Source organism: Quercus suber, unplaced genomic scaffold, assembly GCF_002906115.3.
Source record: "Quercus suber isolate HL8 unplaced genomic scaffold, Cork oak 2.0 scaffold_146, whole genome shotgun sequence".
NCBI lineage: Eukaryota > Viridiplantae > Streptophyta > Magnoliopsida > Fagales > Fagaceae > Quercus > Quercus suber.
The window spans coordinates 93,482-110,953 of NW_027069607.1; the positions used below are offsets into that span (position 1 = coordinate 93,482).

At 34.6% G+C, this 17,472-nt stretch overlaps 1 protein-coding gene across 1 annotated transcript; it reads right to left on the bottom strand.

Moving 5' to 3' along the window:
• Positions 1-5,311: 5,311 nt before the first annotated feature.
• LOC112039452 (protein transport protein SEC24 B) lies at positions 5,312-16,627 on the bottom strand. The gene is made up of 14 exons (XM_065777009.1): positions 16,373-16,627; positions 15,219-15,338; positions 14,805-14,876; positions 14,585-14,668; positions 12,085-12,204; positions 11,914-11,982; positions 11,255-11,332; positions 10,985-11,123; positions 10,319-10,483; positions 8,202-8,347; positions 7,940-8,119; positions 7,101-7,189; positions 6,927-6,958; positions 5,312-5,935 (listed from the first exon to the last, which is right to left on the bottom strand). Exons 1-14 carry the CDS (start codon positions 16,625-16,627, stop codon positions 5,826-5,828), a joined length of 1,659 nt encoding a protein of 552 aa, XP_065633081.1. The 3' UTR covers positions 5,312-5,825.
• Between the last annotated feature and the right edge of the window lie 845 nt (positions 16,628-17,472).

Consider the following 17,472-nt stretch of genomic DNA (forward strand, 5'->3'; position numbering starts at 1 on the left):
AAAATTGAATCCGGAACGTCAACCCGACTTGAAGCCATGAAAATATTGGGTGAGTTTAAGTTTTGTTTGGTGCAACTCTAAAACAATATTACACCGTCTAATTTATTTTTATAGAATTCATATTTTGAAAATCACATCGTTAAATTACGTGTTCTACGTATTCTTAACATTTGAAAGCTCGGATATGTGCTAAAACACAAGAGTTTGTTCAGACCTCCAATAAAAAAATTACGGCTAGATTGTTTTTACTCTAACTTAGACTGAGTGCGGTACAAGAGTATATAAGCGCAACAAACCGATAACACTATCTTTAAGCCATATTCATCCATTATCAATAATAAAGTAAAAGCTTAAAGAGTAAAGAAGAGAGATGCAAACAAAAAAATAACACTGAGACGTGTTATCTTAAAAATCTCACCGTTAAATTACATGCTCTATATGTTCTTAACAATCATACCAATTTTCATGTCAATTGGATGATATTTACCATTTGATCCATAAACTTATTTTTTATGCATTATTTTAAACTACAAAAACTTAAATTTAAAAAATTGATTGATGACATGGTTATTAATCTTTAATCACCTTGAAATTTTGCAAGTATGGAGAATATACGAATATAATGTAATGATGATAAATTTGTCAAAATTTACATCCAATTAAACAATATTGAGTGATATAATATTATTTAGAGTTATACCAGGTGTAACTTGAATCCAACCCATATAAATATATATATATATATATATATATATCACAAATTGCTTAAAAATCTGGAGTCAACCCTCTTCTTAATTTGTTATTTAAAACAATTTAATTAACCACATCTTTTATATATAAAAATAAATATATAGAGAAAGAAGTTAAAATAATAATGAAGTAAAATTGGGTTGTGTCACTTTTATTATGTCTCAAATTATTTCATATATATTTCTCTCAGGAAAAAAAAATAATATATATATATATATATACATATATTTTTTCTAATATACTTTTATTTTAAAAAATATTTCTTATATATAATAGGGGTATAAGAGTAAATTCATACAAACTACACTTTCTATCCACACATTTATCTTCTCAACCAAACAAATGAGTGTTTCATTCCTCTATTTTTCCACTCCTTCAACCAAACATGAGAGAATTAAATCTCTTCTATCACCCTCCCCCCTACACACACACTTTTCCATCCCTCCCCATTTTTCTATCTCCCCAATCAAACGAAGCCTAAAGCCCAACAAAATCTTGACCCAGTTCAAACTTGAAATTGCATGACACGATTATTCCCTAGGGCTGAAAGATTAGGAAACTAAGAACTAAGCTTGGTTAGTTGTTTTTAGTAATTATAGACAAATTTTAGTCATCAATAGTTGTATCTCAGATAAGAGAGCTCAAATAAATACAAAGTAATATTTTTTTTTTATAAGATAGAAATTTTACTCTAACCTAATTTAAGTGTATGTGTGTGCGAAGTTCTCTTCTGGAAACTTGAACCTCAGTTCTTGCCCCCCACACCCCACAAGTACTTATACTTGTAGAGTGACCATTGCACCAAAGGTGTATAATAATAAATACAAAGTAACATAAATGCAAAGTGAAATACAAAAGGTGGGAGAAAGAATATCTAGTCATGGGAACTCAATTCGGACCTAGGGGCGGAGCTATAGCAATGCCCCTCCTAAAATTTTTTTTTAAAAAAATACTTTTATATTATGTGTATGTACTAAAACTTTAAATATTTAGCTACAATAATAGAATTTGGCCCCCCAAAAGTTTGAGTTAGTCCAATAATGCTCATAAAAACTAATAGAATTTGTCAATCGATCTAGTAATTATTGAAACAAGGTAGTTTTTGTTTTCACAAATTCATTTTTTTTTGTATTTTTAATATCAAACTAGATAGCTTTTGTATTTTCATTGGAATTAAAAGATTATAAGTTCCCTTAAAAATTATCTTGTGAAAATACATATGCAAAAGTTGTTAATTTTATATACACAATATATTTTATAAAGTATGACCAACTCTAGTATCAAAATATAATTGTTTATATATGTGTATGTCTATGTGTATGTGATTATTTATCTTGATTCATGACTACTATATTAGTACCAAAATTTGGCCCCCCCAAACAAAAAATCCTAGCTCCGCCCCTGCTAAATAGTAAGTTGTAACTCCCAACCATAATCGTTGATGATATGTAGTTTGTGCATTGTAGCAAGCAATTAATGCTCTCCCAAGTCCTAACTGCACAACTTTCTATATGAAGTTTTGCCATTATAAACTGAATAGGAAAATGCATACAACAGTCGACAAATATTCAAAGTGATGCAGTTCATTTTTTAAAGCTAGTTGTTACTAGCTTATATTATATAATAAGTAGTTTCCTTTTACTTTTAATTGCCTTTATCACTTGTAACGAAAAGTTAGTTAGCTGATAAGTTGTTAGTGATAAGGGCAATAGCCTATTAGTTAGTTAGAGAAGTTAGTTAGGCTTTGGCCAATCACATGGCAGCCAAATGGTTGGTTCTTGTAACTAACTCAACAGCTTGCTTATGTAACTGTAAATAAGCAAGACTGCCCTCATTGTAACCAGTTGAACTTAAATCAAAGAAATCTACTCATGAGGTATTATTCCAAGAGTGTGTCTCTCGAAGAGCTAGTTCATTCTTTCTTTTCTCTAAACAACTTAACTTTCTAAAACATCTTTCCTTTTCACCATTTTTCCTCCATCATAGTATTAGACCTTGAGATCCTTAGGATTCAAGTTGGTTTGCAATTTGTTTCTTCATTTTTAGTCATCAAGAACTTGTCAAGATCCTATCTTGATTTCATTTTCTTATTCTCTACTAGTGAGCCTAAGGATTTGTGTAGATAGCACCAATAGTATACAATAGAATGGACAAGAAAGCTTCTGCAACACATGAACCTATGGTGCAAGTTCATCCCAGGCAACAACTGCAACCATACCAAGAAGGAGAACCCCAGGTGACATTGGAGCAAATTGTAGAGCTGCTAAGGGGGCAACTTGTTTCCTTGACTAAGGAAGTAAGAAGAAACCAACGTTATCATCTTAGAAATGAACCTGCTAAAGATATTGAAACCGACAATCACAACAACTGTAATAACCTAATTGGTCAACCTAGAGGAGGTGTTCCAAGGCAAGTACCTCGTCCTCCAAGGGGAGAACCAAAATGGGAATCAAACTTCAAGATTGAGTTATCTGAGTTCTATGGTAGCTTGAATCATGAAGAATTCATGGATTGGCTTAACCAAATGGAAAGAATCTTCGATTTCCATGAGGTACCATATTCCAAGAATGTGAAATTGATCTCTATCAAGATGAGAGGGAAAGCCTCAACCTGGTGGAAACAACTCCAAGTTCAAAAAATTAGGAGGGGTAAAAGAAAGATCCAAGACTAGTCCAACTTGAAGCAGAAAATGAGAAACTAGTTCTGCCTTTCAATTATATGTAGTCCTCGTACAAACAACTACATAACTTGAAGCAACATGGCAGTGTGGAAGAGTATACAAAGGCATTTTATCAACTAGTAGTTCAAATGGACCTGAATGAAAGTGAAGAGCAGATAGTTGCAAGGTTCTTGAGTGGTCTTAAACCACCAATTCAAGATGCCTTATCCTTACACCAACTGTGGATTGTCTCTGAAGCTTACAATGAAGCCTTGATGTTTAAAAAGCAACTTGCAAGAAGAGCTTTTGTGTAGTTCCAAGCTTTTGGTGGTTGCAGAAATACCCAAGTCAACACTCAAGGAATGCCAAATACTAATAGTGCATAGCCTTTCAAGATTGATAGTGTAGGTCTGCCTTCAACTTCTAGTGCAGCCAAACTAGTCCCTAAAGCAGCACTAAAAGTTTTACATTTAAGTGCTACAAGTGTGGAGAAGCTGGGCATAAGGCCACAAATTGCAAGAAAGGGGGAGTTACTCAAGGCAAGGGTAAAGCTTTGATGATTGAAGGTTGTGAAGACCAAGAAGATGAAGAATTTCCAATATATGAAGAAGAAGAAGAAATGTGTGATAGTGTATTGATAATTGAAGACAATAGAAGAAGGGAATGTATTCAAGAACACATGTATGATCAATATGTGGAAGAAGAAGTAGATGCCCATATAGAGGAAGAAGAGGATTTATCATTAGTAACAAACATCTTGCAAGTTCCTACAAAAGAAATGGAGGATGACGAGTGGCTTAGAAGAAGTACTTACGAGGATATGGTGTCACAAGAAGCTTTTAACAATCTTGAATCGAAGAATCAAGACCAACCCCAACCACAAAAGCTATCTTGCTTCAAGAAAAGATGTGAAGTTAGAGATTCTAGAAAGTGCTTAGTGTTCTTAATTAATTTCTTTCAAGATTATGTTCTGTGTGTGACAACCATGGATGTTTGCCATATCTTACTTGGGTGTGAAAGATTATGTCCATATCAAACCATTTCAGGTGGAGGGAGCAACACATCCAGCTTATACAAGAAATGAGATCATTACACATTGTAGCAAAAGAAGGGAAAAGTTAGTCCCAAACCAATAGTCAAAATGAAGAAGATTGGATGCAAGAGCATCTACATGGCTGCTTACACTTGCAACCTTGACACAAAGCAGCAACAGACCTTAATCTCTAGCATTATGCAACAGCTAAATACATCAACTAATGAGAATGCAGATCATTGGAACTACCAAATCATATGCATATCTCCAATAGCATCAATGTGCATCACTTACTACCCTGTCATGCATCAGATCATCTTACAACTAGCCACGCTTCAGAACAAGTGTGTTCCAAAGAGGAACAGTCTTGATGAAGTTCATTTTTAAAGCTAATTGTTACTAGCTTATGTTGTATAATTAGTTTCCTTTTACTTTTAATAACCTTTATTACTTACAATAGAAAGTTAGTTAATTGATAGGTTGTTAGTGATAAATGCAATAGCCTGTTAGTTCACTTAGTTGGCTAGAGAAGTTGGTTAGGCTTTGACCTATCACATGACAGCCACATAGTGGGTTCTTGTAACTAACTCAACAACTTGCTTATGTAACTATAAATAAGCAAGACTACCCTTATTGTAACTAGTTAAATTTGAATCCAAAAAATCTACCTATGAGGTATTATTCTATGAGGTATTATTCCAAGAGTATGTCTTGAAGAGTTAGTTCATTCTTTCTTTTCTCTAAACAACTCGGATTTTTAAAACATCTTTCCTTTTCACCATTTTTTCTCCATCACAAAGTTCATTCTATTTGTAAACTTGCAGTACTTCAGCCAAATAATGAAAATTACCAACATGAAAAGAACGAGGTGCAAATAACAAACTGAATGATTTTTTCCATTAGATAATGTTTAGAATTACCCCCTTTATTGAGTCATTTCAAGCATCAGACTAAAGAAGAGAGAGAGTTCCATCTTCAAATGACAGAACATAAATTATCTATTTAACTAAACCTGTGAAGTGTTTCTTTCTTCGATGATAAAATTACAAGTTATCAATGGTGATCAACAACAAAATCGTTTATACATTCTCTTTCCCCTTACCCCCCCGGGGCAGGGGGTGTCTGGGATGGGGACAACCAAAATACATAAACTAAAGTACGCTTTGTATATTCCACTGAACATTGCCTATACTAACAAACCTCCTGTAGCAAAACTTTAACCGTGCTTGCATGGCTTTGAACAAATCAATCCTTCGCAGGGATAGCCAATGACTGCATACAGATGGCAAGAATCTGAGCTTTCCTCTGTTTTTGAATTTCATAGTGTGCCATTTGCCAGAGGTGATCAAAACTTGTATATCAGACAGAAGAGGCATAAAATGATCAAGAAGACATTTTAACTTGGATTTCCCGGTGGACATGGACTAGAAATTCAACATATGAAGGGCCGCTTGGACTCTTATCTTCTACCAAATAGGAGAAGAACAATGTTCCTGGGGGCAATAAATAGTGAAAAGCTTTTGAGTAAAAAGAATGTCATGAAATAATTTCTTAAATAAATAAATAAAAAAAAATCCCTTTACTGCATTTAATGACAACACAAAAAGTGACAGTAATTTGTTTAAAAGATAAAATTAAGATTATATAGAAACTATGTTCTGCATCTCATAAAATAGCCCTAGAATGAGAACAATGCAAATAAAAAAAAAACAGTGATATGAAATATTCAAATTAAGCACGTGCCTGACTAGTTGATAGTATATTAGTGACAAAGCAAGGGATAATTTAATATGTTACCCTGTCTCTGTCTCACAATCCTAGCACTTGAGAAGGGACAGTGCATACTATGAAAGTGACTGGCAGTAAACAAATAGAGTATATTAACATAGAAACGTCAGCCCTCCTAGTTGATAAGTTTCTAATCTCTACAAAAACCCAAATATTCAAGATGGCAACCTGAATCCAACTCTAAAATCAGTATTAGAATGAACCAATCTTTTATTTTTTTGAGTAAAATTTTGATAATTTATATTAGAATGAACCAATCTGCGAGGGAAAAATGCAATCACCATCAAGAACACTAAAATGACAATGTTGCCATTTAGAGTCGAGATTGCCTGCTTAATAAATAAACAAGATATAACTGCATTTGCCATTTTAAATACATAAGATTATATAACTACAGCACAAAGGTATGTGATCTATGGATATAACTGAGTGACCTGTTTCATTCAAAAGAAATGATTTCTTTGTCTAGTAGTCTGTAAAATCAGCTATGAAAGTAAGGGTTGTTCCAACGCAAGTGTCATGAAATCATAAAAAAAATGGTCCATTTCCCATCCCAATCTTAGATGAAAAGATCATCTGTTCCAGCTGAATAGAATTATTGGATCATAAACTAGGAATCTTAGATTGAAATGAAATCATAAACTAGGAATCTATCTTAGATTCCAAGTTATCTCATGGGGTTTCAACTGCACTGACCTGACGGATCTCCTTTCTTACACAACTTCATCCTGAAAAAAAAAAGTCACAAAGACAATCAACAACCGCATTAAATAAAGAAATCATAAATTGAATAGGGTAAATATACTAAAAGATACTGTAATAATTTCTCTCAAGAATAAAGAAAAAGTAACAGAAACAAGAAAATCATACCTGAGGTAGGAACATCTTTGACGCCTAATCTCATTTACCAAATCATTTAGCTTCTTTGATAGTGGATTGTCATACTGCTGCAGCACGAACTGAATCACAAAGTCATAAGTTAGAAGATGCAATGTTGCAGAGCTGGAAATGTATCCCAGCAAATGATTTCTAGAGATATACATCAATGATAAATGCCCTCATTTGTTGCAATCCAAAACACATATCCCCCAAAGTCCAAACACCAAAGGAGACTTTTTACTCCTTTTCCTTGATGTCAACAAAACCTAACCATGACCTCACCCCATACCCCTTGTATATTGAGGGGAGAAATTTCCTTTTGATCCAAAAACCATAGGCAAAACAACAGAGAACCATACCACGGGCCACAGCATCATTAATAAAAAATGAATTGAGTGATCAGTCTTTTTATGCACACCCTTGCCCATGTCATGTTTTACATCAAAACAAAAGGTAGATGTACCCCATTATAAAAATCTTGAAGCACATAACAAAAAAAAAAACTTAGATTGCATTCCTTTCATGTGTCAAGAGCTTGCTCACTATTTCCACACTCCCACTGAAGTTTTTGAAAAAGAAAAAGGCTAAGCAAGGTTTCAAGATTAAATGGTTCAATGCCATCTGGTCCTCAAGATCTTTTTGCAGAGAATGTCCTATATTGGCCTATTTTGAGACAGTAAGCCTAATTATGCTTCAAGAATCGAGTTTGGGTGCTTAACATCCTTGAGACTCAGACACAAACTGTCATGCTTAACATTCTTGAGTCTGAGACAAGTTGTCACCATATAATGCGGACATTACATATTTCAAAAGGATATGACAAAAACTACCTGAGTAGGAATTTCATCAGATGGGGAGATGTTGAACAGTTGTTGCAAGATATTTGAATCTGCCAAGTTCCCAATATAGATCAAGCAGTCCTCACCATTCTCAAGAAGATAAATTCCCTCGTCACTAACATGCTCACTAGAAAGCGGAATCACAGGAGGAACAAGTGATTCATTTTCATCCTGTCAATTAAGAGAAGGTCACAGGATGGTTGAGATCATATTAAAATATGTAATGCATAACTTTGTATGACATAATTCACACCTTTGAACCAAGGTTATGAATAGCCACCATTCTGGGATACACCAGTGGAATTGCCAAAGTAGTAGAGAGAGCAGAAACATAATTGATCCAAATAGACCGCTCATCTATTCTCCCATCATTCCGCAGCCCTGTACTTTTCATTAATGCTGAAAAGAAACAAAAGAATTAAATATATCAACCAACAATCTTAATATAAAAAAGATCGCTGATATCACATATTATTTGTGCAATGTTGTCAAAAGTGCCGGCGCACTTGAGCACAAAGGTCACATAGAGCCTAGCCTGCCTAGGTGCAAAGCAGAGTGTGAAGTGCAATCATGCACCACCACACCTGATTGAAGCAAATATAATTCAGTATAACTTTTAATAAAAAGATTCATAAGATACCATATTAAAAAACAATAATAATAATCAAAATGGTAATATGTTTAGCCTATTGCATTTGATCTCCACAATGTATAAAAGATCCCCTCAAGACTTTTATAAAGGATATCCTCAATTTTAACATAAGTATTGCCAATGAGCTCTAATTCAAATGTCACCTCCTCCCCTTACAAGAGCAAGGCGGATGATGAGGTCATGGGTTAAACACCCGTAGGGTGCATGTCTCTAACTTGCCTATAAAAAAAGGAATTAACATAAATATTATGTCATAATTAAAGTTACTAATTTGTTCAATTACTAAATAATTTTAAAAAAATTAAAAATATATTAAACGGACGAGGGAAGCAGGTTGAGGGGAAAAAAAAAGAAGAATAGAAAAAATTAGAGTTAAGAGAATATTGCCTGGTTTTTAATTGTACAATACCATAAAAGAGTGTTCATATAGCAAATTAGCAATCCATATTAATTCTTGTAAGATCCAACAATTAAATTTAGAGATTCTTATTTATTTTTCAACAAAACATATAAATGAACTTCCTTGTGATTTTTCAAAAAAACAAATGACAAAGAAGAAGCAATGAGCTTCACTTCAGGCAAGTGAAACGCTTCCGCCCTCGGGCTTTGCGATTTGCACTTTTAACAAAACTATATATGTGGCTCCAAATTTTCCAAGCAGAAGTGACATGTTTGATGACAACCATGTGTCATTATCAATAAAATCAGGAATTATCATTAACCATAAAATATAAAGAAAATTCTCAAATGTATGAAAGACTCAAGTTATATAGAGCAAAATGAGAGGTAAGAGAAAATGAAAGAAAACAATGGTAAAACTCCACAACAATTTACCAATCATCATATGCATGGGTTGGTACATACTTTTAAAAGTATAACACTTAAAAGTATCATGTCATCTTTTAAAAAAGAAGACAAGACACTCAAAAAACAGAAACCTCTACACACCAAGAAGATTATAGATATTTTGAAATTCAGATGGGGAAACTTGCGAACTTGTAATTTCAAGTTTGACTTAAATTGAGTCTTTTGTGTATTTAAAGTTATAATGATGCTGGAACCTTTTGAAGTTTTGAATAAATTTAGCAGTCAGGGTTATTTTGGTTGTGGTTTAAGGGTCTTACTTTTGGGACCACTTGCATAATTGAGATTTGTGTGCAGTCTTTTCTTGAATTTTTATTGTCCCTGATTTGGATTTCTAACTTATATTAAAATAAGAATTAGAAGTTGCAATCAGCATACATAAACCTTTATTAGAGATCAATGCAATCAGCTTTCAAGCTCTTTCTAATATAGTTTTGTTGCTTTCTTGCTAAATGTGATCGCTCAGAATGCCCAGGTGTAATCTTCATTTCCCTCCTTATTTCCCCAGGAAATGGATGTGCTTTGCTGCCTGCAGCAAAACACACCTTAAACCCGCCAAATTTGTTAAATCTTCCTAATTCCATGCCAAAAATCACCAAACTCTGATCTCCAATAGGCTGGCATTTAACCACAAGGGTATCCTTAATATGGTGTACTAAGATCCTTCTTGTAATATTTTGTTGAAGAATGGAAGTTCTATAACCATGAACAGAAAAGTATGCACACATAAAAGGGAAAAAATAAACATTAGGTCTACAGAATAAATATTAGCCATACAAAGTTTCATCAGAAGTTAGCTGCTTAAACTTAATACATCCATACGAGCATAGATATATTAGAAGATAAGAATATACCAAGGGTGTATAGAGGCAGAAGCTTAAGTGCCTCTGGAAGAATAAGCTGTCCAGACGATGTGACTGTGGCACAAAATTTACGATAAGAAAGCAGAACACTGATGCAAAGATTTGTCACTTGTTCCCGGACTTGCAGGAGAGGAGTGGAAGGAATTTTACTTGCCGCTACAAAAAGTAATCAAAATAATAATAAACATACAATTAATAAATTCAAAAGATGATGAAATTGGGAATCATGATGTTTCTAGAAATGCAGAACACTACCAACAGGAGGCAGTGCAACCACCACAGATTCCCCACCCTGATGGGAGAAGCACTTATATTCTGATTTAAGGCCATTTACTTATTATAATTATTAGTTGTTGGTAAGTTACACATGCATCTAGGGGTTTTGAACCCAAAATTTAACCATCCAAATTAGAATTTTAAGGCCATTATTATGGGTAATTAACTTTTTTATAAGGATTATTATGGGGTATAAAAAATTGGGGGTAAGGCTGCCTACCATAACCTCTCCCAGACCCCGCAAAAAGTGAAAATTTTGTGAACTGGATATGACTTTTTACTGTTATGGGTTTTAAATATTAATAGTTAGAAATACATTGACAAAAGAACATTACAAACTAACAAAATTGCATGTTAGGAGGTAAAAAACAGATCAAATACCTTGTTTCAAGAAACAAGCAAATTGAGTGTCCAAGTCAGCCGATCGGAAAAGATTACTTAGCATATTGGTGCACGGTAGAGATAAAGTTGTAACTCGAATTCTTCTTTGGCCATACACAGTGGTGTAAAGAAGGGCACACTACGCAAAAATAAAATAAAATTATAATAAGAAACTAATTTTCTGCACCAACAGATAACACAAACACTCCATGAACTAAAAGAGAAGAATAATCATTACTAACTCCATACTACAGAGAAATTCATTGGTACCTGAAAACCACATTCTGAGCCATCCTGCAACTTATCATCATGTTTTAAGCTTACCATTATAGTTTTGTCACAGTCAATCTGCAAAGCAAAAAGATATAGTAGGATTATAAAAACATAGTAAAAGAACTACAGAATCTGCCTCAAGCAAAAAGCAACCACAATTGTAGAAAGAAAAACCAGAGAATAGACCACAGATCTAAGGCAAATAAGAAGAATAAGCACGATTTCCTTTAGCAAAATTGATACACACAACACAAAAGGAAAAGGAAAGCCTACTAAAAAAATGTATGCGTGTGTGTTTAGCTCTCTCTAGTAGATGTGATTGCAGAGAGAATTCTCAACCTCTTTGTTTTCCTTAGTCTTTCTTTGTAGTTAAAAAATTACCTTGTGAATATAAATTGAATTCAGTCTGATGCTCAAATTTAAATTAAGAGAACCAATTATAAAATCATCTCTACAAGAATAACACTCACTTACACAGCTCAAAGTTACAATGTCAAAACCTTTCAGACTATTGCTAAACAATGATTAAAAATTTCAAAATTTCAATGTTACTGCTGGTCAACATAAGTTGTGCTACAGTAAAATGAAAATGTCATGGAAAACAAAAACAAATGTGATAACACAATGATTGACAAGCATTATGTAAATGTACAGACCCCAGGTAGGTCAACATCAGTTGGGATGCGTTTGCAAAAGTTTCCATGGTAATCTTGAACTTGAATACCCTATACATGAAAACAATTCCAACACATTAGAATAGAGCAAATATCAAGAAAACAAAACCCATTATTACATATAAAGTAACTTCAGTATACCAAAAAGACTACCTGACTGCATCTCACACGCATCACTGCCTCAAAACCTTGAGGCCTTGTGACGTTCCATCTAAGATCATTGTACAGCTTTGCAGGATCCGAAAGAGCCGAGAACGGGTAATAGTAATAAACCTGGAAGATTTGCAAGGAAGCAGGTATCATTGATGATTTTTAACATTGGTGATTTCAAGATAACAAGGAAGATTCATTATCCAATAATTTAAACCATTCCAGGTGGTGCACTTGCCCTTTGGCAAAGGGTTGAAGCAGGAATTTGAAATAGGAACGCTCTTGAATCCCCAATTTTAGTTGATACTATACATAAAAGCTGTAAATTTTGTTTGGATAGGTAGTAAGACTTTTATTTAAAAAACTGAACATCATGTTCACGATGGTGAACAATCTGAACAAGAAACAAATACAACAAAATCAGGAACTAAAGTGAACAGAGAAAGAATTCAGAAATTGAAATACAATTCTTACAACCCAAAATACGAGCCCACAGAAACAAAGTACCAAAGAGAAGAGATTTTAAGAGGTCAAAATATTGTGCCTTCAGCAACAAGAGTTCTTGGGATGCGTATGAACTTGCATAATCAGTCTTATGACCAGAGTATATCAATCCATTGTACCATAAGATCAAAGAATCATCCCATGTTTCAGCTAGGTTGAAATTTAGTTATAACACCAATGCAGTTCATGTAGAAACAAAATAGTTACACACACTTGTAACCCATTTTTTCCTTTATTGATTTTCTCTAATATTAAGTGTGCATTTGGGAAGTGCGTTTTGCACTTCCCAAACGCGTTTGCGTTTTTCTTTTTTTCTTTTTCCATTTTTTTACTTTTCAGCTTTCCCAGCCCGCTTTTTGTACTGTTCATTACTGTTGCAGCTACTGTTCATTGAACAGTAGCCGCAACATTTGACTATTTCACACAAATTTTACTGTTTACGGACCCACAAATTTCACTTTTTAGCAACTTTTTCATTAAAAATGGGTCCCACGGTATTATTTACACATTTAAAAATTATTTTACTACAGTGTTTTCAGTTTTCAGCTGTATCCAAACGGACCCTAAGCGACATTCAGTGATTCAGTGTCAACTGTCAAAAACTTTTGATTTTTTTCTTTTTCTTTTTCTTTTTTTGTGGGGGGGGGGGGGGGGGGTTTGTGGTGGGGGGGTGGGTGTGGGGAAGGATAAAACAAGTTTTACCCTTCAGAAACAAGCCCTATGCAAGAGACCCTTTAATGGGTAAACAACACAGGTTTCCTAAGCAGCAGTTAGAATCTTTGAAGTTTGACCATTATTAGGAATTCTACATAAATGGGATAAGGGAGGTCTTAGCTCTCTCTCTCTCTCTCTCTCTCTCTCTCTCTCTCTCAATGTCAGGCACCTCCATATCTTGTGAAGAAGAGTAGAAGTCGAGCTAATCTTCTATTTTCCATTTAGAATTCCATTGACCCATTGAGTGCATAACTTATCCAACAAGAAGAAGAAGAAGAAAAGAGAGCAGATGGAGGTAATGCATAGCAATTAGGAGTTGCAGAAGAAGGAAATTTAAAGGTTGCAAAACGTCCATACCAACAGGACTTTTTGCCTCAAGGCAACGATCAAATTGGAAGACAAGAAACTGCTGGGTTCTTTAACAATTCCCCTGCTAGCATAATACTAAAGAATTCATGGAACAGAATGGGTTTGGTTCAAGTTTTACTGTTAACCAAAGAAAGAATTTATTTTAGGATTGAATAAAACATGTGCGGATATTGATCTAATATGCTTGTTATTTTACCATACCCACAAGAGGAGGGGAAAGAAATACTTGAAAATTGCAATGCACACACCCAGCAGGGGTCAAGTTTTGATCATGGAGTTAAAGCAACCCAAGATCAAATGAAATACTGGCAAAATTCGATCACAAAAGCAACCGGAGAACTATTGTTATGTAACTTATATTACAGGTGCCACAGGCTTAGGCTCAAATGATGCTGGCATCATAGGTGGGGAAGAAACCAGAATATAAAAAACTGCCAATTTGTTGATCAACAATTGAGACTTGATCTTTGATGTCAATATATGATTTAAAACAAAAAGTGAACTAGGGCATGCCTGCTTCCCGAGAGGGGGGGGGGGGGGGAAGAATATAAAGAAATTATCAAAAACAGTGATGACTAAGCTTACTTCAACCTAGCTTTGCAGGTTTTGACAACATACAAGGAAGATCACATCGATCACTGCACTATACACTACTTACCAGCAGGCAATTTAAAATTTTGCTAGTCATCTTTTACGCATAGGCAGGCTCACTTTAACATTGGTAAGGAAAAAAAATACACTTCAACTGCAATAATGATAATTTGCCACAGAAAGTGCTCCTCAATTTCTGTTAGGGCAGAAAATCAAGGGCTAACAGTTCACATCAACCTCTCTCTCTCTCTCTCTCTCACACACACGCACACGCACACGAACACGCATATAAAGAGAAACACAGGGATCTGAAATACTTTGATACCTGTCCTCCAGTAGTTCTTGGGATAACAGAGATAGAAGCTACGTCTAGATAACTCTGGGTAGTTATAAATACATCAACGCAGACCTGGAATATATCATGATAAGAACGATTAGCCCTGATATTTATGCTCACTAGCTACTATGCCCAATAATACTTGTCTGTTGGCAGATATTATCATAAAACCTTTATCACATTCAAGTGAGATGAAATTAGAGTAAACCTGATATTCAGCAAATTCAATCGCCATTGTCTTTAAAGTTTTGTCTACTGGTTGGAGTAATTTATGGGCTTCCTGAAATCCAGTGGGAAAATATTCAATTCAAAACCACACCACTAAAGTCTTCTCTTGAACTGATTAATACCAGCAGCTCACTACAAATAATTGTAGTTTTACATATAATGAACAAACACAAGGAGACAAGAAGGAAAACAAAGAGAATGGTACATATAATGAACCAACCAACATAACATACACAAGTTGGTTTATTCCTTTTTTCTGGAGGGCAGTAACCTGTCCTCATCTCTATAAATGAAAGTTTAATGCAGGAAAAGCAAGAACACCACCCATACTATTTAAATTTATCCAAACATGACACAGATGGTGAAACAAAACATATTTATAAAATATTCATACCTTCTCCCCTGAAGAAATATTAGTTCGCCCTTCAGCCTCTCTAACAGAAAGTGCCCCAATTCCAGTTGATGGCAATACTGCACACAACATACTACAATCATCAGCATCCCCCAATACAATAAATTTTTAGTACTTTTTTTTTTATGAGTTTCAAAGGACTAAAGCTCTTGGAAAAGAAAATGACCAAGTTAAATGCAGAAATGGCTTTGAATATCAAGTTAAAAGCTCTACGACTAGTGAGGAATAACAGATGAGAAGAACACAATACACAGGAGAGAATTAGTAAGTTATATGATAGCTAAATCCATAAAGGTGGAGCATCTCATTAATTCTGTGGGATGACAAACAACAATGGCACAAATCCACTGTCATACCTCTAGGATTGAGATGCAAACATGCTTCAGATTATATGCTGTGGGCTCTCTACATTTAGCAAGACAAATAAACAGGGACTGACTCAAGCAGCTAATCCATTCAAATAAAGACATTATTTATGTCAGCCCTATGAGATCCTTCAGAATTGCCTCTTATGCTAAAATCCCAATCCACAAATTTTCCATGAAAGTAGGATGGATTTTTGAACCACCCAGGGGGCATTTAATGCACATACAACTATATATCCCACATTTTTTTGGACAAGTTACGAGAAATTTTATTGAAAAAAAAAAATAAACAAACCAAGTACACTGGGGGTGTACTTGGGAAGAAGTACAATCAAACTGTTAAATCATAATGCTCAAACATATCTAAAAATGAAAAACAGGGAGCAGAATGAAAAGCAACACTCCGGTCCACATGATGCAATGTACAAACACCTATCAAAAACTATATATCCCACATTAGCAGACACATTCCATCTAAGGCCATATCTATGTACAATATGTTGTGCAAATAGTGCTCATTAAGTTGTGCTATCATTGCTGTTAAGGAAAAGAACCAATAATTGCAGGTTTGCTAGCTTCTAGTTATCAATGATGAGCACGTTTCAAATTTTGTTGGATATTTCCCTACAGTAATTGTCAGACTCAGTCATCAATGGACTTTTTTTTTTATAGGTCATATAAGTTTTATTGAATAGAAAAGTACAATGTGTTTACAATAGTAAACCCACTGCACTTGAGATGAGTACAAACAAATCAATCAGAAGAGCTAACAGATAATAAGAAATCAGACATGGTAAGACAATGCTTAAAACCCCAAATACGAGACCACTCAAACAAAGTCCCAGCTAGCAAAGACTTCAATAGATCTACAAGTCTCTCAATGTCTTCAAAAGTACGAGAATTGCATTCCCGCCAAACAAGCCACATAAGACAGCCGGTACCATATTCCAAACCTTTGAAGAAAAATTCCCCAACCAATTCCTCCATGCAAAGCGCAAAGAGGAAACTGTATTCGACATTACCCATTGAAGCCCAAACATCAGAAAAACTTCACTCCACAGCACATGAGCAAACTTACAATGAAGTAGAAGATGATCCATAGTTTCCTTACCACAACAACAAAAACAACACCAATTCACAAGGATTAAGTTCTTAACAAATAGAATCTGACCCCTAGCTGCTATCCATAAAAAGAAAGACACCCTTTTAGGTACCTTTACACACCAAATGCTCTTCCAAGGGAAAGAACCAGAAGGGGAGTCCAAAATTTAGTACTGGGGTAGCTTTTTGAAATAAGGGTGTTACTAAAGAAAATTTGAGCTTTTTCACAGCAGGTTTCTGGAGTGAACTTTAACAAAAATACCCTCATTAAATTCAAAATGACAAAAATACCAACTCAAAAACTGATCCCCTCTCTCATGCTTCTCTCTGCTTTCTCTCTCTAGTCTCTTTTCAGTCTCACAGCTGCTACTCTGCTGGTTGTCCTCTCCATTTTCCACCGGGACTTGTTGAGTGGCTCAATCCAATCTCCCCCCTCAGATTTAAGGATTTCTGAATGGGCTTGTAGATCTGAATTTTTATGAAAACAAGTATTCGGGTGAAAGTGAGAAATGAAGGGTGAGCAGGAGTGTTGGAAAGGTCAATAAGGTGAGATTTCCATGCTTGAGCCGGTAAGGAACACCTGACACTAGTAAAGTTATTAATCGTCTGAACTGCTTTTTCATAGGAATGCTACAGCCTTGTGTGCTTGTGAGACACATAAGAAAGGGTCCATGATTATTTTGAAATTGAACTTTTTCTATGCTATTTGTTAAAAATAAATAAATAAATCTCAAAATAATATATATTTTATTTCATTTCATAAGTGAATG

What these genes read in the sequence shown, in the direction of transcription:
- LOC112039452 (XM_065777009.1), bottom strand. Translation starts at nt 16,627, where the DNA reads ATGGGTAATGTCGAATACAGTTTCCTCTTTGCGCTTTGCATGGAGGAA. An exon ending in CAAGAACTACTGGAGGACAG is followed by an intron (nt 12,205 to 14,584) that starts GTATCAAAGTAT and finishes CAAATCTTCCAG; the next exon opens with GTTTATTACTATTACCCGTT. An exon ending in TTCATAACCTTGGTTCAAAG is followed by an intron (nt 8,120 to 8,201) that starts GTGTGAATTATG and finishes CTTAATTGACAG; the next exon opens with GATGAAAATGAATCACTTGT.